The 20855-nt window shown below is 42.2% G+C and overlaps 1 protein-coding gene across 1 annotated transcript; it reads left to right on the top strand.

Annotated features, from left to right (window-relative positions):
* The first annotated feature begins 544 nt into the window (after positions 1-544).
* kdm1a (lysine (K)-specific demethylase 1a) lies at positions 545-12895 on the top strand. Its single transcript, XM_070920213.1, has 19 exons — positions 545-814; positions 1143-1308; positions 1628-1761; positions 1853-1931; positions 2063-2155; positions 2426-2532; positions 2729-2810; positions 3134-3228; positions 4963-5105; positions 5244-5334; positions 5981-6115; positions 7622-7695; positions 8718-8829; positions 8984-9116; positions 9246-9433; positions 10451-10565; positions 10685-10812; positions 11355-11501; positions 11862-12895. Exons 1-19 carry the CDS (start codon positions 545-547, stop codon positions 12060-12062), a joined length of 2493 nt encoding a protein of 830 aa, XP_070776314.1. The 3' UTR covers positions 12063-12895.
* The last annotated feature ends 7960 nt before the right edge of the window (positions 12896-20855 follow it).

Raw genomic sequence — 20855 nt, 5'->3', positions numbered from 1 at the left:
TAACATTCATGTACAGTTAACGTTATTTAAATCATCCAGTGATACAGATGTGACATTTTTGGGTGAAGCATCTCCCAAAGCCCGACAGTATTTGGTGGTTGTTAGCCTTTTGTAGCAGGTGCATTCCCAGCCCCTAACAGCAAAGTGAAAGTTGACATAGGGGTTTTAAGCAAGTGTTTCTAATAGGAGTTTATTTGTTTAAAAGCCACTAGAAAGTGAGGGAAATAACCACTTGGCCTGGATTTTGTAGGTTTTACAATTTAAATGTTGTAGGCTATCATTTTCAAACAATGCCTCAAAGTGCCATAACAAAGGGCACAAACATTAAAAAAAAAAAAATCAGCACACACAACCCACACTTCATCATATTCATCTCTTCTTTTAGGAATATGTTTTTTTTCTTTGATTATACTATTCTTAACATTTAAATTTCAACCATTTCACTTAAAAATTAGTATAACTTAGGCTGTTGAGTGTTTCACTTTGAGTTTCACGTCATTTCTGTTCCCCATTTGTTCAGGAGAGGCCTCCAACATCCTCCATGATGCTGTCTAGCAAGAAGTCAGATGCTGGCTCCTCTTCCTCCTCCGCTTCATCTACTGCGGGAGCAGCGGGAGGTGATAGGGCCACAGTTTCCGATGCCCAAACTGGTCCGTCAGCCTCAGCTGCAGGCGCTATGGATGTAAAGAAGAAGGAGAGGTCATCCCCTAGTGGGGAACCTGGAGGAGCCCCTTTGCCCCACCAAGCAGGTCCTGGGGGGGCAGACCAAGATTCAGCTGAAGTTCGTAGGACAAGTCGACGCAAGCGAGCAAAAGTAAATATTTTAGGGTTTTCCTTCCTCCCTGTGTGCTCAGGGAGGAGAGGATGCTGCCAAAAAACAAATGATGAGTGAAATTTGAATCATTTAAACTTGGCACAAAATTGCTCTGTATCTTAAGTCACATGTTCTCACTTGCATGTGAGCACCAGTGGAAATTAGAAACAGAAGCAGTTTCTCATAGTCTGTGCAGTGTGATGTTCATGGTATTTGTTTCTTATTCCCATAAAGGTTTTGGCAGTTTTAAGTGGCGTGGGAGCAGACCAACCAATCACAGATGGCAATGCTGGTTTTAATGATGCTTTTATTGTGCCTACCGTTGCAGGTGGAGTACCGCGAGATGGACGAGAGCCTGGCCAATCTGTCGGAAGACGAATATTACTCTGAAGAGGAGAGGAATGCCAAGGCAGAGAAAGAGAGGAAGCAGGTCATCCCACCTCCGGCTCCGCCAGTTGAGGAAGAGAATGACAGTGAACCAGAGGAACCATCTGGTGAGTCTGAAACTTGATCAAAGTTTCAGACTCATCATATCAATGCAGTGAATTGAAACGGATGTTTTTGTTGAGGAAATAAACTTAAAATGCTTAATAAAAAACTCTGGTAAAAAGCCTGAGCTTTTCTTTAAGCAACAATGCGGAGATTCTTCTCTACTAAGATGAAGGCCGTGTCTGATGAGTCTCATAATTTATCCCGTGTTTGATTGCAGTTCAGAACTTATTGCACATGAATGCTCTTTCTTTTGGTCTTGAATTGATCATATATGACACTCAATGCTGTTAGTAGAATAGTGATATGTATGTTTATTTTTAGGTGTGGAAGGAGCTGCTTTCCAGAGCCGTCTTCCTCATGACCGTATGACATCCCAGGAGGCTGCTTGCTTCCCCGACATCATCAGCGGTCCCCAGCAGACTCAGAAGGTCTTCCTCTACATCCGCAACCGTACGGTAAGTGCCAATGTAAACGCATGACTTTGTGTTAAAAAACGAAGGACTATGGGATTGTTGTTTTAAAAATATTCATATTAACCTCATCCAGCTCCAACTGTGGCTGGACAACCCTAAGATCCAGCTGACCTTTGAGGCCACAGCACAGCAGCTTGAAGCTCCTTACAACAGTGAGACATTAAATGACACAGCATTTTTTTTAATTTTTCTATATTATATTTCCTTTTTGTCTTTTTCAAGAAGATTACAGTCATACAGAAGTTGAGATTTTATGTGTTTTTGTTCTCTTTTTTTTTTTTAGGTGATGCTGTGCTTGTCCACAGGATACACAGCTACTTGGAAAGGCATGGTCTCATTAACTTTGGCATTTACAAGAGGGTCAAACCTTTACCCAGTGAGTTCACTTCTTTCATCTCATTGGTAAAATAACACTAGCCATTAGCCAAATGTTGCTGCAATTACTGTATTCACTAGTCACTTTGGTTGGAAAATATGTTGGAATTTTTCCCCCAAAAAACACAATCGGATTTACAAAAGTGGTTGTCTAACATTGGGATTTACTAGCTACTTTGGCTTGTAGGCAAAAGCAATCAGAGACATTGATCTTGGAACAGTCAGTGGTGCAATGATACACAGTAAATAAACCTCCTGCTTGTTGTCGCAGCTAAGAAGACTGGGAAGGTAATAGTCATTGGTGGAGGTGTGTCTGGCCTAGCTGCAGCCAGGCAGCTGCAGAGCTTCGGGATGGATGTTACAGTATTGGAGGCCAGGGTAGGTCACCAACAAGGTTTCTATTAATTACATATTATGTTAGACACTTTATACATTCTAAATAATATGGTATACATACATTTTCTAAGGGTTTAGATGATAACCCGTCGAGGGACTTTGCTTTTTGTAATATTGTAAGTTTATAAAGTTTTCCATGTTACTGTAGAAAACTTTACTTATTTTTTTTCCCATGCAGGACCGCGTTGGAGGCAGGGTGGCCACATTTAGGAAGGGAAACTATGTTGCTGATCTTGGAGCTATGGTGGTCACAGGGCTGGGTAAGATTCAGATCCAGTTTTTCAAAGCATCCTATAAACCTTTAGTGTCTAGTTGTGTTATCGGGATGCAAGTGTTTACATTTTAAATCCACACTAATACCTAATACCTCCTGATATGAATTAGCTTGTGATTAGATTGAAAACTCACACATGCGCTTTATTCTCAGTGACACATGATTTGAGGCTGTTCAGATTATAGTCTTCTCCACAAAGATATTCCAGTTACTAAAATATACCTGTAGAGGGTGGTGTTGTCCATGTTTATGCTGTGTCATCATCAATTGTGTGTGTGTGTGTGTGTGTGTGTGTGTGTGCTTGTTCAGGGGGGAATCCCATGGCAGTGATCAGTAAGCAGGTTAACATGGAGCTGGCCAAGATCAAACAGAAGTGTCCACTGTATGAAGCCAATGGCCAGGCTGTGAGTATAATGAAATATCTTAACCGCTAAACTGAGTTGCCTCTCATCCACTATCTTGCCATAGTCAAGCTCCTCAGGGTATTCTCATATTAAACAAGTAGAATGGGGAGTTCATGAGTGATTTCATTATTTGCAAAAATCCCAGGTTTTCCCGTAAAGCCAAGAAAGGACTTCATAGATGATGAGAGGCTAATGGCAGAATGGGCATGCATGTGATTTAATCTAGCCAGCTGATGCCTGAAAAAATATCTGCCTGCTTCCATCATACTGACATTTTTAGCTGCACATTAGGTTAAGTTCACTATCGTCAATAATAGCCATTCATCAGCGTTGTTTAGCTACAGCTGCATTAGATATGTGTATTGAAATGAGTTTGATGTTGTTTACTTCCTTTTTAATAGAAGATGTTTATGGATGCACAAAAGTTCCCTCTTGGCATAGAGGTGCTTTGTGTCTGGGTTTATAGCTGTTCTCCAAGCCTGTTGTTGTCCTGAGGCAGCCACAAAAACACAGTGAATGGTGGAGTCATTTAACTGCTTGCCCTTGCGTGTCATCAACAACAGCTTCAGTTCCTTTCAGAACTGAGCAGAACAAAAAACAGATATAGCTTAATGTAATTAAATTGGAAACAAACAGTGTTTTTCCATCTCATTTCGGTTCTGTCCATCAAGTGGCAGCAACAGTAGTAGGATGTTTAGGTTCATGCTCAGGGCACTTCCACTGAAGTAGAGACTAGCCAGCAGGGCTCTTGAAGCATCCACATCATGTGTAACTGGTTTCCTCTTCCGCAGGAAAAGGCAAATTAAATGTACATGTTTTACTTTTGTGTAAACCTGTTTGAGGTTAAAGTTGTGTTTACTTAATATGTTCTCTCTCTCTCCCCTCCCCTCCCCTCTTTTCAAACCCTTCCATGTTCATCTTTTGGTGAACCTCTAAAGGGTGAACGGTGCACAAGTGTATGTATTGGTTTATTCACGTTATACATTCCTTACCTCATTTTTAATTTTTAAGTCAACATTTTGTGTAACTCACTATTTGTCATCTATGGAGATGAAGAGAGAAACAAATGAGCTGCTCATGTTAAATCTTTTTACTTTTTACAAAATAAACCCCTTCCGAGGGAAGATCCACACAATAACAAGAGTTTGTTTCATTGCTTAAATGTAGGAAAATTTTGTTTTTCTCAGAAGTTGCAAACAACATAATAAGGTAATGAGTCCGGCTACCTTGTAGAGACAAGGATTTGTAGTGAAACATATATATTGCTCTGTTCATATTGATGAAATATACAAATGTGGATTTTCCCTTTTAACCCCAATCCATGATTGATGTACAGCACCCTCTCCACCCCCAACATCAGAATCACCCCGTACACCTAACTGCTTGGGTTGCAGCTGGAACGTGGACTCTGATGGTTGGGGTAGAGCAGGTGCTGCAGACCAATCGAGGATTGAGACTTAAAATGTCTGGTTTATCAAAGCATGACGTCTATATGAAGTGAATTTGCAAGCATGTTTTAAGGCTGTTACTGGTAAAGTGTCTTTGAGGAACATTGACTGTATAATTGATCCTTCTTCTGCTTATATTTGTGAATCAGTGACTTAAATGCATGCCTCAGTAAGAGAAGAAATAGACTCAAGTTACAAGTTCAAATACTTTTTGTGCCTTTAGCTGGGTGTCTATAGATTCCATTATCTTAGCTTATGGTGGGTGTGCATGTGTGCGTGTGTCCAGGTGCCAAAAGAAAAAGATGAGATGGTGGAGCAAGAGTTCAACAGGTTGCTGGAGGCCACCTCCTACCTCAGCCACCAGCTGGACTTTAACTTCCTCAACAACAAACCTGTTTCTCTGGGACAGGCCCTGGAGGTGGTCATACAGTGAGTGTGGTGAACACTGCATGAGCTCACACACGGGATATGGTGACAGATGTATCCTGCATGTGTGTACCCAAAGAAGAGATGTATACAGATACACGCAAACACTCGTATCCTAATCCTGTGTCTGTGTGTTTGCAGGCTGCAGGAGAAGCACGTAAAAGATGAGCAGATAGAACATTGGAAGAAGATCGTAAAGACTCAGGAAGATCTCAGGGATCTTCTCAACAAGGTGAGCACAGGTTAAGTCTTAACTTAACTCACAAACCCAGTAGTAAAGAAACATTGCATAAAATAATACACCTCAATTTACTATTTGCACTGACAATGGAGACTGATCGTTAGATGCCAGCACGCGATTAGCTTAGCATAGCATAAAGACTGGAAGCAGGGGGAAACAGCTAGCCTGGTCTACCAGCAACTCTAAATGTCATTAATTAACATGTTACATCTCATTTGTTTCTGAACAAAAAACAAAATGTAAAAAATTGTTTTTGTCATGTTGGTAGGACGTGATTGAATGATTCTCTACAAGAGCTAATAGATGGGGTTTACTTGTAGTAAATTGCTGGCAGATCTGATTGCAGTCATTATGTGCCATTATGGTAAGAAAAGCGGGCTTTAGACTGGTACACTACTGGTTTCAATTTCAGGCTGATCTATTAAAAATTAGGCAGAAAAATCCTTGTAAGTTTGACCCTAGGTAAAGCACTAAACCCCACTTCCAAAGCCAGTTGCAGGGGTTACATTTTAACAACATAACCATTTTATTGACCACATTGTTCAGTATTCAAATTCTGTCTACTTTACAAATTGCCTCCTGTTTTCATCTCATGGCTTCCTTCCTCTGTCTTTATTTTGTTTTACTTACTTTTTAGATGGTGACCACTAAGGAACGGGTTAAGGAGCTCCATCAGCAGTATAAAGAGGCCAGTGAAGTCAAACCACCCAGAGATATCACAGCTGAGTTCCTGGTGAAGAGCAAGCACCGTGACCTCACCGCGCTCTGCAAAGTGAGCTCAAACACCATTTCAGAAAAGAGAAATGTCATCATCAAAAAGCTGAAGAGCGACATAGAAGAAAGTTACAATAGAGCTCTTACATCTCCTTACACGTCCTACAGATTTCTATGTGACACTTTCATTACTTCCTCAGCTCTCTTGGACTGGGCAGAAATCAGGCTGCAGGACTTAAAATACTTTAGTCAAAGCATTTAAGTTGAAATGCTAACTGTTTCCAACTGTGTTTGTGGTGTTGTGGGTATTACATAGCGTCTGTGTTTTCAGTTGCTGTAGTTTGAACTACTTTGATGTAATATTAGATTTCCTTGGTTGATTATTAGGCGTACCTGCGGGTCAGAAGGCCGTCCACCAGAAACTTTGTATTTGTTCTGAGGGAAAACGACAAGCGAAGATCAATTCGTAACAGTATTATGAAGCAAAAGTACGAGCATGTGAAATGGATATTTTATGGACTACGAGGTCAGGGTGGATGCCTCACAGCCACAGAGTTTTAATGCCGTGCTATCCGAGTAAACCAGACAGGCTGTGTTTAAGTGGTTTAATGCCTCGGTGGGATGTATTATTAGAGTGAATGCTGCTGTTTTATTTTTGGTTCAGATAAATCACCTCCACTACTGCTATGTGTGTATTTTAGAAGGAGGTTTTAGTTGGTTTAAACACAGCTGGTGTTTCAACTGGATTTGTCTGCTTCCCATCCGCTGTCTGAGAAACCACGTCAAGGCCTTGAATCACGGTCTGACTGTCTTCATGTCTGCAGATGTACACACACATTTTCAGCAAGACAGGATGAGCACTTAAGCGTGTGTGTGTGTGTGTGTGCACTCCCGACATGCATGACTACACCATATAACAAGATTTTAAAGCCAGTAAGGGGATGGCTGTGTCAGGATATTTTTTGCTGGGATATTTTCCAGTATTCCTGCCATTTTTAGTATTTTCCCAGGTCAGCTTGCTAGCTTGGAGGCATCATTAGGACATTTGACTCAGTGTAGCTGTGTCCTGGGGCCTGGCATGTTAGGTGGTATTACCAGAATCTGCGCTGCTGTCATAGTTGGTTCTATTGTGGTGAACTGATGAACAGGTTGAGTCAGCCCTTTCTGTCAAGACTGCTTGTCCTTTCTACATGACCTGAAACCCTCTGGGTGTGTACCTTGTGTGTACACACACACACACACACACACACATACACACACACGCACCTAGTTAAAGACATCAGCTCCTTAAGTCTGACACCAATTCAGTTGGATGTGACATATTGTTTTTGAGTCTTATATATAATCATTTTAAGTATAATGTTAAAATATTAGCACATAAGTAAGATTGTAACATTAAATTAAATTGTAATTGTTGTTAAAAATTGACAAGATGTTGATGGTAATATACCAAACGTGTAACAAAACAGTTTTGCTCCTCAATTAAGTTTTAGTTCATTAAAATTTTAATTGTCATGAATATTCATGATCTAAAATCTATTGGCGTCTGCTTGTCCCCGTGCAGGAGTATGATGAGTTGGTGGAGATGCAGGTCAAGCTGGAGGAGAAGCTGCAGGAGCTGGAGGCCAATCCACCCAGGTAACCAGTCCTTCTGAAGTTTAAGCATTTTCTTCTCAACTGCTATTCCTTCTCTTTTTATTTGGTATCATATTATTTGAAGTGCACCATGACAACTCACTGTATGTTAACCGGTAGAGAGAGATGAGGTTGTAGTGGCCAGAATAAAGTTGTGCTTTGGTTAAATCACACTGTATTTGATCACACTGTATACTGTATACCTTCACAGTATGTATGTTATTACTGGGCAATAGTCAAATTACACCATAATATAATGTTTTGGTCATACAGTTCCCTTAGCTATTTTGTCATTAGAAATGCCCAAGCCTACATCTCTAACATTTTGTTTCTATTTGTTTCTAATGGTTGCTGTGCCCTTGAGCAAGTCAAAGTCTTTTTTTTTTTTTCTCACATCAGTAAACTGGTATATTTGAGAACCTAAGGCGAAAACATCCCAGGGCGTGGAATGGTTCAGTTAATCAGTAATTTAAATGCTGTCCTAGCACTTGCAAAGCTGAACAATTCTTGTGTTTACTATGAAATTAGCTAAATGAAAACATTCCTAAAGAAATGTCTCTGTATTTTACAACTTTTACATACACATTCAAGCACATTTTCAGAAATGTCTGCAATATATCCCTGATCCAATATGGCCATGAAGCACTTATTGCAGCAGCTTGTTTTGTGCTCTTGTTTGGATCAGTGCCTTAGCCTGTGATGTTACTGTTAATGCAGATCTCCACAATACTACTATTATTAATTGTTCTAGTAATGAGATATCCAGGCTCAGTATGCCCTTAATGTCAGTCAGTCCTTAATGGTTCTAAAAAATAATTGCTTGTTGAAGCCCTGCGGCCTTTCGCAACAGATGTTTACCTGTGTATGTCCTGTGGCAATTTGCCTTTTTCAGTTAATGTTATGTGTTCAAATATGTATTATTAGCCATTTTTTTCAGTTTGTGCATGAGTAAACCTGTCCGTCTGATGTCTGAATAGCTGTCAGTATACATCACCATGTCTCCTTCCTTCCCTTCTTTCCCACAGTGATGTTTACCTGTCATCCAGGGATCGGCAGATCCTAGACTGGCACTTTGCCAACTTGGAGTTTGCCAACGCTACACCCCTCTCCACCCTTTCTCTCAAGCATTGGGATCAGGTAAATACACGCACCCATTTTGAAATGTCATGACTGTGTAGTCCCAACAATAGTCTTGCAATAATTTAACACTGAGATACTTTTGGCACCTACTTTTATTACATTAGAAAGTTAATTGTGCTACCGGGATGATAGGTTATTAATTTATCCGCAGGACGATGACTTTGAGTTCACTGGAAGCCACCTGACAGTAAGGAATGGTTACTCTTGTGTTCCTGTGGCCCTGGCTGAAGGTTTGGACATCAAACTAAATACAGCAGTGCGGCAGGTCCGATATACAGCCTCTGGTACGTGCACAGGTCGAGTGTGTGTCTTCTGCCACTTATGGCCACTAGTTCCGCTATGGATTTAATAATTCAATGTTAATATGGATGAACAATGTGTGTTAAACAGTTATTCAACTGTTCATTCTCCAGGCTGTGAGGTGATAGCAGTCAACACTCGCTCCACGACCCAGACCTTCATATACAAGTGTGATGCTGTGCTGTGCACCCTGCCTCTCGGTGTGTTGAAGCAGCAGCCCCCTGCTGTGCAGTTTGTCCCCCCCCTGCCTGAGTGGAAGACATCTGCTATACAGAGGATGGGCTTTGGCAACCTCAACAAGGTTGTACTTCTAAATAAGCACACAGTGCTTCCTTCCTTCTATCCTGCTATCCTTAACCAGTTCGCCAAACTACAGGATCTCATTCTGATTTGTCCAGATTCTAGTTGTAAAACCTGAACATGTTTGATATAGTCCATATGGTCCATATGGCCCTGACGTTTAAGTGGGAGGCCAGAGAATGTAATGCTAAACTGCCACCTTTTACAGGACGTGTGCCACATTTTGTGCTCTCCAGTCTTGAAATTAGTCGCCATGTTCAAGTCAGGTCTTAAATCAGGTAGTGTGTTTCCGGCAGGACGGAGGATTTGGTTCCTCAGAGAGACCTCCTGCTACTGTTTCTGCTGCAGTGTCCTTATGCTAGGAACGTGACCTTCAGTGGTTGAGAGCCAAAAAAACAATGAGTATTCTTTGCAGGTTCATATATCATTGTCTAAGTCAGCAACATCCAGCATGAACAGATCCCCGTCCTCCTTCCTGTTGTTTTTTTTCCCCCAGATAAATCACAATAGGTATTGGTACCAAGCTCAGATGACGAGGAATTCCCTCCGTCCTCTAAATGCCTCAGTGATATTGCTTTAGCGTGGCATAGGCAATGTGTTGCTGAGTATAGGAAGGGAGAGGCAATCAGGGCCTGTTAGCGTGCGAATGAATGATGCTTTTTGCCAGTGTGTTTGTAATCCGATCAGAGTGCTCATTCTGCGTCACTCCTGACCCCCCCCATCTCTTGTTCTCTCTCTCGTCTCTTGTTACTGAGCATCATCTGCAGCAGAGTACCTTATCTCCTAATTCTACTGCAGCACAGAGGAGAATACTGCATTATTATGCAACCTGAGCTGCTACTAATGCTGTATCTCCAGCAGAGGGTGCTCTACCATTCACACATTCATAACTATGAAGCCATGCCAGTAAATGTGCTGAACCAGAGATGTACTTCACAGGCAATTGAGCCTTTTGATTAAAATTAGCACTTTGATTGTTATGTGACTGTTTTTATTTTGCGTTCCTCCCTGTCTGAAGGTGGTGTTGTGCTTTGACCGTGTGTTCTGGGATCCCAGTGTCAACCTGTTTGGTCATGTCGGCTCCACCACAGCAAGTCGGGGCGAACTCTTCCTCTTCTGGAACCTCTACAAAGGTGACAAGAGATACTCTTTCGTTGCGGTGTGGTGTGGTGCTGAGATATATTTCCTGTTCATAAGTGCCCTTCTCTAATACCCTAGTCCCTGTAACTAATTGTGCCTTTTCCCTTTTCAGCCCCAATCCTACTCGCTCTGATGGCTGGCGAGGCCGCTGGCATCATGGAGAACATCAGCGATGATGTGATAGTCGGACGCTGCCTGGCTATTCTCAAAGGAATATTCGGAAGCAGCGCTGTACCACAGGTACGAGACTCTCACACTTTGCTGATATTTCCAATACATCGATGTTCAGTATGGCATTTGTTTATTCGTCTTTCTTCACCTTTCACTTTGATTTCTTCTTTAACTTCTACATACCATATTGTTTATTACTCAAACACGATAACACGACATAATTTGACATAGCTGGCAGTTTTGTTCAAACAGAACTTCATTATGTTTGTTGTTTACAGAAAAGTAGTGGTGGGATGTATTTTTTAAGCTCCATCATTAGTGTTTTCTCTGGTTTTTCCACTACTTTAAGTGGAATGTCAAATTCGTTCCTGAATTGGCCCCCATAACCAGCACGACTTTACACAGCGAGCATATGTGAAAGGCACTCACAAGTGGAGTCGTATCCAAACCACCCGTCATTATAAATCATTTGCTTATGGTTTCAAATGGGATAAAATCATATGCATGGAGGCCAGCGTTGGAACTGTTTGCCATCCAGCTGTTTACAGGTCCCTCCAATGTCATCATGGAAACTCCTAAAAAGTATGTGTTGTTGTTTGTTGTCATGGCAGCCAAAGGAAACTGTGGTCACTCGTTGGCGTGCAGACCCCTGGGCGCGGGGCTCCTACTCGTACGTCGCAGCAGGTTCTTCGGGTAACGACTACGACCTTATGGCACAACCCATCACACCTGGCCCTGCTATCCCAGGAGCCTCACAGGTAAGCACACCAACACTGAAGAATCCTTAGTGTTGAGTTTGTGTTTTGGGTGAGACTGTGAGTTTATATATGTGTGTGTGAGAAAGCCAAGGAGAGAAGGCATCCCAGCCTGACCACAATATTTAACCAAACCAAAGCAGAGCAGTTTATTCCCCACACAGATGTTTTTTTGGCTGCTTTGATGTTGGCATGCTGATTGATGTGAACAAGTCATATTTATGCATTGACTGATGAGTTCTGGCAGTTTACCACCGCACTTTTCCCTCTCTCATCAATCCCCTAATTCTTTTAATTCCTTATTATGTTGGGACAATCCAGCATCGATCTCAATGTGGTTTTTTTTTTTTCTTTTCCTCTCAGCCGGTCCCTCGTCTCTTCTTCTCTGGGGAGCACACGATCAGGAATTACCCCGCAACAGTCCACGGCGCCCTGCTCAGCGGGCTCCGCGAGGCCGGACGCATTGCAGATCAGTTCCTGGGTGCCATGTACACGCTTCCCCGACAGGCCACTCCCACAGCCGCCAGCAACCCTCAGCAGGCCCAGCCCACCCCCAGCGTCTGAAAATTGCCTCTCCCAGTTCCTGCAAACTCCAGAACTACCGGCAAATGTTTACACACAAACTGTCGACATTTCTGTATGTGAAAGATCTTGGAAGGCCCAGACGCACACATCTTTGCGTTTACTCAAGTAATGACACTTGGAGGATTTATTTTCTGCCTTTCGGTATGATGTGAAATTGAGATTCCTTAACTGGAGCATTTCAGTTCCTCAGACTTTTATTTTTTGGATGTTCGTGACTACTCAGTTCCTGCAAATTAAGGAGATGTAACCTACTACAAAGACTGGGGGCTATGCTAAAGAATGGAGGAATAAATCCCAATTTTGTTACATACTAATGTAATAACTCATCTAAGACTTTATATATGTGTGTTTTCCCAGTCTTAAAAACAGAAGCATGGCATTACGTTTGGTACTCGGAGTGATTCAGTGTTTTTGATTCCACGTGGAGCATGTTTGCAAAACCCAACATCTATTTATGTGCCCCTGTCTAAATACTAAATGTGCACACAACCTAGAACCAGATATCATATAAGACAGAACTCGGTTACGCAGTCTCAATCCACTGAAACTGTTCTGCTTATCTAAGCAAAAGACGTTTCCCTCTGGTGTCTCCAAAGGCCTTGTCTTGGTTGTCTTAAGGCTTAAAACCATTGCTATGTACTGTAGCTGTATGCCTCCTAAATTTACTTTCTATTATTTAGGTTGCAGAGTGTAGTGAAAATAGTTTGTATTAAAAGCTAAAAATAACGATATGTTGAAAGAATTGTGAATGTTTTTTGTTTCCATAGCAGTTTAAGTATTTTATTATGGTTGTCATCACATACCTTTTTTATATTGTCAATTGTTTTGTTATTAAAAGAAGAAAGAAACTGCATCTTGAAATCAGTGTGTTTCTTCTCAAAAGGAAATGTGTGTGTGTGTTAATTTTTCAGATTTTTAACCACAGAACAAAGTGCTTCCTGTCCCGTTATCACCTGCAGATGTGTCGTTTTTGTACTTGTACATGCATGTATAAAAGTAACATGGCTGCTTCTACTTTGACCCTCCAGTGACCCTCCTTCATTGCAGGTCTGGCTGCTTCCCAGGGTCTGTGGTACTGTGTGTGTATGTATGTGTGTGTGTGAGGGAGAGATGAGGGTCCCTGGCAGCAGCTCCACATAGTGGGGGATCTGATGAATGAGGGGGGGGATTAAAATGGTCAACCATGAGCTATGAGCTTTTCTGTGGAGTTGTATTTCAGGGCTCTGTGCCCCTCTGTCTCCATGCACTCTCGAGCGTCACGGGCCTTGTTTTCCCCCAGAGATGCGGTTATTATTATCGTGACCAAAGGAGATGTTTGATGTAACAACAGTAATTTGAGCTGGGGTTTTGGACTGCAGCACTCTGGTATTTTCACCTCCCTGGTAAACCATAGGCTCAGAGCAGTGTGTAACTGTTGACTGGTGAGGTTATTTTTCATAATAGCCTTGAGCCCACATCAACTGATTGCTTGAAAGAGAGGCAGAGACATAGAAAGTCAGATAGCTGGTTATAAAAATCCTTTGGATGAGAGACCACAGCGTGTCTGAGCACATCTCATGTGATTCATAGGTGCGGGGAGGAATGTACACTTAACACAGGTACAAACACCTCCCACATGCTGCTATGTGTATTCTGAACATCATACATAATAATCTAAAATGAGATAAATCCAGAAATTATAGTCACTGCACATTTGTTTCATTATTTGTAGTGCCATGACTCTATACAAACATTCATGTTCCCCAGAAGGTGAATCCTACTGACTCTGGTGATCCCCTGACGTTTCCTCTAGCGCCACCATGAGGTCAATTGTAATAACTTTGGTGACGATCTGATTTTGTCCAGTACTTTGGCTTCTGACCAAAGACCTGCGAAAAATTCCCATCAGGCTAAGCTGTACTTTTCATTTTCTGCTACTTAGCAAATGTTAGCATGCTGACATGCTTAACTATGACAGGGGCCATGGTAAACTCTGTACCTGCTACACATCAGTATGTTAGAATGCTGATGTTTGCATTTAGCAAGCACGGCTGCAGACACAAATCAATCTAGTGTCACTTCTAAAGTTATTCAACACTGCAGGCTTGACCTCAGTTACCCTTTGGATGTATTCTCACAGTCAACATCCCCCTCAGTCTCTCCTATGACACCTGTTGTAGGCGGTGAAGCCTCTTTCTCACTCTCACTCCTCCTCTTCCTCCTACATTCACCTGGAGTGCCACTGAGTCATTTCTACGGTTGACTTCACAGCACTAATTCTGGTCAGGCACCAGCGCTGAGGCTCAGGAGTACCAGGGTCCAAACAGGCACCACTGTGTTAGGGTAGCACCTCCCTGCATCAGAACTTAGGACAGATTAATCCCCACAAGCAGGAGACAGCGTTAACCCCTGACTCTCAACTGTTTTGATCATGACACCCCACGCACAACCCAAGGCCTTCTTTTGATTCCCTCTGGCAGTACTAAATGGTGGACTACTGATGATAAGTGTTTTTTCTTACCATTAAAATCTGAAAGAAGCCTTGAGACTGTGAGCATTTGTGATCCATAAAAGGCCTTTCTCACAGCAGACATGTTAACTTGTCATAGTAGGTAAAGCATAGCTGTTACTGATAATAACATTAACGAAGGCTTCATTCTATTCAAGCAGGCACAATAATTTGATCTTTCACTCCATCACTCTCTCCACCTACACATAAAGACCATGCAGCTGAATTCAACACGCCCAGGCTTATTCTCTGCAGTTATACAAAACTGTTACTGGAAAATGTAGAAAATTATCAGGCAGCTTGAGGTAAAGTGGGTAAAATGGAAACCAGAAATACTCTCCCGAAATGCATGGAGCGTTACTGATGGATACTAAATTAACTGAGGGACAGAGGTCGGCCATTTTCACATGAAAAGTCCGATTTATCAGACGAGATTGTGTCGATCAGATGATTATTTAAAGTACAGCTGCAGGAGCAGAAGTGCTGGCTTTCACAAAGCGAGGCGTAGCTGTTTAAGAGAAAGTTGTGTGTGCTGACTTTGCATTCCACAACAGCTTGTGGTTTTCGTCTTTGTACCTGAACAATTTGCCTCATTTGTCTGCCTGCTTATTTTGCATACCGTCAGCTGCTGTTCTCTCTGCTCAAACCCGGGGATTGGACGGACACGGACACACACACACACACACACACACACACACACACACACACACACACACACACACACACACACACACACACACACACACACACACACACACACACACACACACACACACACACACACACACACAGGGTGTACCGCTATGAAATCAAAACTTGCTGAGCTTGTTCAGCAAAAAGCATGAAAGAGATTAACATACACGGGTTCCAGCATGGAGACGTGTTACAAACAGGTTGGTTTTTATTTTATTGGAATACATATGGTTTGCTGTACAGTTGGCAGCTTCAAGAGACCTACATGCAGAGTGCGCCAGCCACAGTAAGGTTAAAACATGCACAATGTATTAAGTCTAAAACAGAAAAAAAAAAACCTCCCCACACAATCCACCTGACATTGCTGACACACTGAGAAGCAAATAATAATCATAAAAACCCTTTTGATCTGATTTTATCACATACATTTTTGTGTTTGACACCTCTGTTCGTCAGTCTCCTTCTTCTGCACACAAAATGAACTTATAAACACTCGGCAGTAAAATGAAAAAAAAAAAAAAAGGTTGATTGTACAGGCCTGAAATTCGTATCTGTGCATGTATGCGTGTAAGAGAGATGAGATCCAGTTATATGTTGTTGTTTTTTTAATTCCTATTCGATTATTTCCTATTCGATTATTTGTGTGCGTTTATATATACACATGTGTGTCAGGGGCCTGCACGCTTCTTTCTTTGGCAGCACATACAAACATACAGCACAGAAGATGTACAAACCCTGAATTTACGAGTGAGGGAGAACAGAGCAGCGAAGAGGCCGGAGCACCGAATGGCCCCCGATAAAAATGGGACGACACATGGTGAACCACTCAGCACTGCAGACCTGCTCAGCTCTGATAAAACTGCACATCGCTCTCATTCTTCAATGACTATGACACAACCCTGGCCTCTCTCTCCCTCTCTCTCTCTCTGATCCGTGGTGTGCCATTCATGTCTCCAGGTCGTGAGAAATGTCTTGCATTAAAATAACAAACACAAAATACAGGAAGAAGTACTCTCCAGGAGTGTAATAACAACGAGGAAGATACATTATCTTGCAAAAAATATCATTCTTAAAATCAAGATGGACAATACTTAATATATTTCAATAATAAGGCCCACTTTACAAAATTACAAGATTTTCCTTAAATAAAATCTATCCGATATAGCTTCCAAAATAAGACATCTTTTGTTTAACAAAGAAATAAAAACATACATAAGCAGAAAACCGAGAAAAAAAAAGAAAACCCTCAAATTCATTATTTCCCCTTAATTTCAGTATTTTAGAGACAGGGTATCCATCTGGGAAACACTGGCATCGTCTCCAACTGTAAACTGGAAATACTGTGGAATGATTTTGGCACAACGTTAGAAGGCTGAGTTTGCAGGCGTAACACGGTGCCATACCTCAAACAATATGTTCAAAACATGATTCATTCACTGAGTGCACGCCAATTTCCTGTTTTTTTTAACTGTGAGATGATGCTTAAATACTCTAATTTGGCTGGTGCAAAAACACATAACATATGTGACTGTGGTACATTCAGCAAACAGCTACTGAAATGGAGTTAAAGTACAATTCTGGGACACAAAAGAGGAAACTTTTTGACAAAGGGGGACTAAGGGGGCATTAGTCGTTTGAGGTCTTAAAGTTAAGTGCTGGTTAAGTGCAGATTACAGCCTACGCCACCCAATGACACCATGACCCTGGCTTCACAATGGAGGCCTTTGAGGACAAGGGCCTGCTCGCAGCCCGAGAGCCATTTCTCCCTCGCCACTCCAATCTCCGCTAAGTACATTCTAGTCTACTTTATAAAAAGGAAAAAACAATGACTTGTAAATAACGGATGTTTATACATACACCAGCAGAGCTTAAGAGGATTTCTGTTAACTCTTTAGTCTGTATTTGAGCAGGAAAGCGGAAGCAGCCTCTTTTTCGTTCCACTGCTTAACCACCTCTTGTCCTTTTTCCAATCACATCATTCACAGCCATCTCCTAAATACTCTGCTCCAGCAGCCGCCGCCGCCGTCATGATTCTCCGATTCAACAAATGTTCTACAAAACTGCCATCATTCAGGGAGGAGAGGAAGCGACAAAAACTGTGAAACAGCACCCAGCTGTTTCTTTATAGCGCCACAAAAGCCATAGAAGTCTTGAAACCTGTAAAGTCTTCACTTGAGTCCCAGATGACCAGTCAGTACATTCCACCACGTCAACACTGTACAGGCTCTCCCCACTGGAAGCAACGGATAAGACGTGATGTGAGTAGCGGCATGTCGCCGAAAACGCATATAGATCTAAGCCTCAACCGGTCCTCTTCCTGGCACGCAGAGTCCAGCTAGGTTTCAATGGACGCAGTGGACGTACAGTTGGGTGTTAGTGTACTTTGGGGCCATGTAAGGAAGAAAGGCAGCATGCATAGCGGAAGATGCAGTTTCAACTTTGCCCTTTAAAAAGCTTTCTTTGAAGCAGGTTTCTCGGAGGGAAACCCTCCAACGCGTCATAAAACCTACAATTTCCGACAGCTGAGCTCTTCCTGGGACCCCCCGACTCAAATCCTCTCTTCAGGGTGAGGGGGGAGAGAGAGGTAGAGGAATGAAGGAAAGTGACGAATGATAGAAGTTGCACAGTATCGTTGTAGTGAGGACGGGTGAGACTGTAGGATTGTCTACATGGTAGACTTTTATTTACTGGGCGGAGGGAAATGGGACACGAGAACTTCATGGGGGGCAGTGAGGCAGGATGAGGAGGGCATTCGAGTTAGCACTTGTATCAAGCTGCTATATACAGTAATCCTGACCCACAGTGATGTCAGCCTTGAATATTAAAACACAATCTCCGGCCCTGCATGCCAACTCTGACAAACACACGTGCGCAGTTGTCATTCAGCAGCTTCTTACTCAGGAATCTGCAGCAGCTTACGACACACCAGTTCACATGTCCAGCTTCAAAATGAAAGCCCTCACTGACATATTAATAACAACACACAGCGATGGATGACCACACCACGTGTATCTCTGGCAGCATGAGCGCAGGCAGAACTGGATATTCGATACCCTCCGTTTTAATTATCCCTAAAGTGGACATCACGGCCAAGCTGTCCGTCTTCCTCCTGCCTGTATTTAGAAGCCCTGAGTCAAGACGTAAAGACAGGATTAGATGTAGCCCTGAACTCTGACCTTTCATCTACCCGGGGAGCTGCCCATCACTATATGGTGACAGGCCTCTGGCCTTCAACAGAACAACTCTCTGAACCAACAACACATATCACCGCCGTTTAGGACTAGGCTTTCCCTTTAGGACATGAGAATCCAAGGAAGATGCAGAGAAACAGAAGAGAGGAAAGATGGAGGGAGGGAAATCTGACTTCTCCAAAATACTAAAAGGAAAATTGGAATCGGTTGAAAAGATGAGAGATTGGGAAAGAGATGGCATTCCCTCTTAGTAAATGAGAAGAGTGGTAGTAGAAACAATAACAGAGAAAGCTCAGAAAGACTATATGATCATCCAGTCTTGGCATGTGCACTGAGAGCTCTGAACAGCATGTCTGGTCTGTTTCTGTTCTATCATAGAGCCAGCAGCGGCCATGAAGAGGCCACATGGCAATCCTCTCTGAAACTGCGCTGCACCCTGCGACTCTGACAGACAAATCCAAGGGACATAGCTTTTTGGGCGGTGCGGTCTATATTCTAAAAGGGTACTTTGAAGTTAGGTTAGGAAAAAAAAACTAGCTTTTTCTCAGGGAACCTTGTTGTGACATCCCTCAGGGAGGAGTTCCCTCGCAGAACCTCTTTTTATGCTTAAACCAAAAATACTTTTACGATGTTCCATACAGCAATCCTCTAAATGTAAAAAATGTGAAAAAAAGAACCCATAATTAGTATTGCATGTAAATTATCTGCACAGCAAGTCTGAATTTGTTGGGACAATCTACCTCCCTTCCTGTATCTCAAGGCACAGATGAAAGTACTGTAGATATTTCTGGCAGAGGGTAAACGTAATGGAAAAGAACATTAGTGAAAATGTGCATCCTGAAGGTAAACAAACCTTTTAGTTTGGACTTATCACAACACAGTCGTCGCCTCTGATATGCACATACAGCATGATGACTGACAGTTACAGACATTGCATGGGGGGGTAGTTTTATTGATTGCATATAATCTCCTGCTTGCATAAACAGTAAAGTGACAAAGCGGCGACAGACTGGGCCCCTGCCACTGGGCAGACATTTTCACAATAAAAGAACCAGTACATATATGGAGACTAATAAATATTACAACTAGATGGCGGCTGGTAGAATACAGAAGAAATGAGAAATGTACTCAGACTGATAACACGCCATCCCCAGCAGGGTCTGACCCAATGCAGCATTGAAATCCATAACAGCAGAGGAACCAGATGGTGTGACTGGGCTTTAAAAGTCCAAAGTTTTTCAACAGATCCCATGTGTCCCAAGCTGTCACAGTTAAGGTTACATGATCTTGTCAGATCGACAAAGAATGCAGTCGTTTTGGATCGGTGCATCAAGCCATCAAGCAATTGGTCATTCTCAGCTGCATTCAATAGCAACATTTTGCAACATCAATTTTGTTGTGGGATCAAAGTTTACATTGCCTGTCGTACTGAAAAGAATCTCGTGTGTGAAATTTTAAATCCAGCAGGAGCCTGTTGAAAGACTCAAACATTACAGAAAAGTTTCTGTCATAGATATGCACCATTTACCTCAATGAAAACACCTTATTTTATTACTGGCCACTATTAAATTGGTTTCTATGGCACCCCCATTGCTGCAGTGACCCCCGCAAATGAGAGATTACTCCAACATACCAACCACAAGTTGATATTTTATGATGTAACAAAATAATACACCTCTATAGAAACAAGAAAAGGAGATAAGCTGGGACGATTCGCACGGCGAACCCAGTCACACACAAGCTGGACAGTCAGTTCCTTGTGGTTAGATGTCTTGTGTCGTCCTATGACTGGCTGGCATGTACACAGTATTTACAGCAGCACTGAAAAAATGTCCGCCTTGCCAGGCCAGGTTTGCTGGTAATCTGAAGTCCAATGTTCAGTTAAAACAGAAACTCCATTTTGCTATGGCTCTCTCAAAATACATGAATGAGGACAATTGCAACAGCTGTAAAACAAAGCACCATGGAAATTGTAGCATGTTTTGAGGTTATAAACAATGCCCCTCCCCCCAATTATTCTTTTTTTCTACATGTGCAATGCATTTCATTGCGTGCAAATACGATTTTTTGTCTTGGTATGGCTGAGCAGAAAAGGAAAGGATAATGCAGAACAGGAAGCGAATTACAAAGAATCAAAATAAGTGGTGGTGAAAATGGCAAAATGCATAAATAAGGTCCCGGTCTGTCAGAAATTGTGCGTGTGTGTGTGTGTGTGTGTGCTCCTTAAATGCAGCCAACCAGCAATCTTGTAAGCAGAATGCATGCTGAGTCACAATCTTTCAAGTGCTCTTCATTTATTACTTAGAAACATGCAAATGTTTGCTCAACATCTGAGGCCCCAAATGAAATCCAGTTTGAGGCTGCATGCCAGAAAGTGGTGACACGGGTTCAAAATAAACC

This window comes from Enoplosus armatus, chromosome 15 (assembly GCF_043641665.1).
Source record: "Enoplosus armatus isolate fEnoArm2 chromosome 15, fEnoArm2.hap1, whole genome shotgun sequence".
Classification (NCBI taxonomy): Eukaryota; Metazoa; Chordata; class Actinopteri; order Centrarchiformes; family Enoplosidae; genus Enoplosus; species Enoplosus armatus.
The sequence above is the reverse complement of the archived record's forward strand: the minus strand, read 5'-3'. Positions and strand labels throughout refer to the sequence as shown.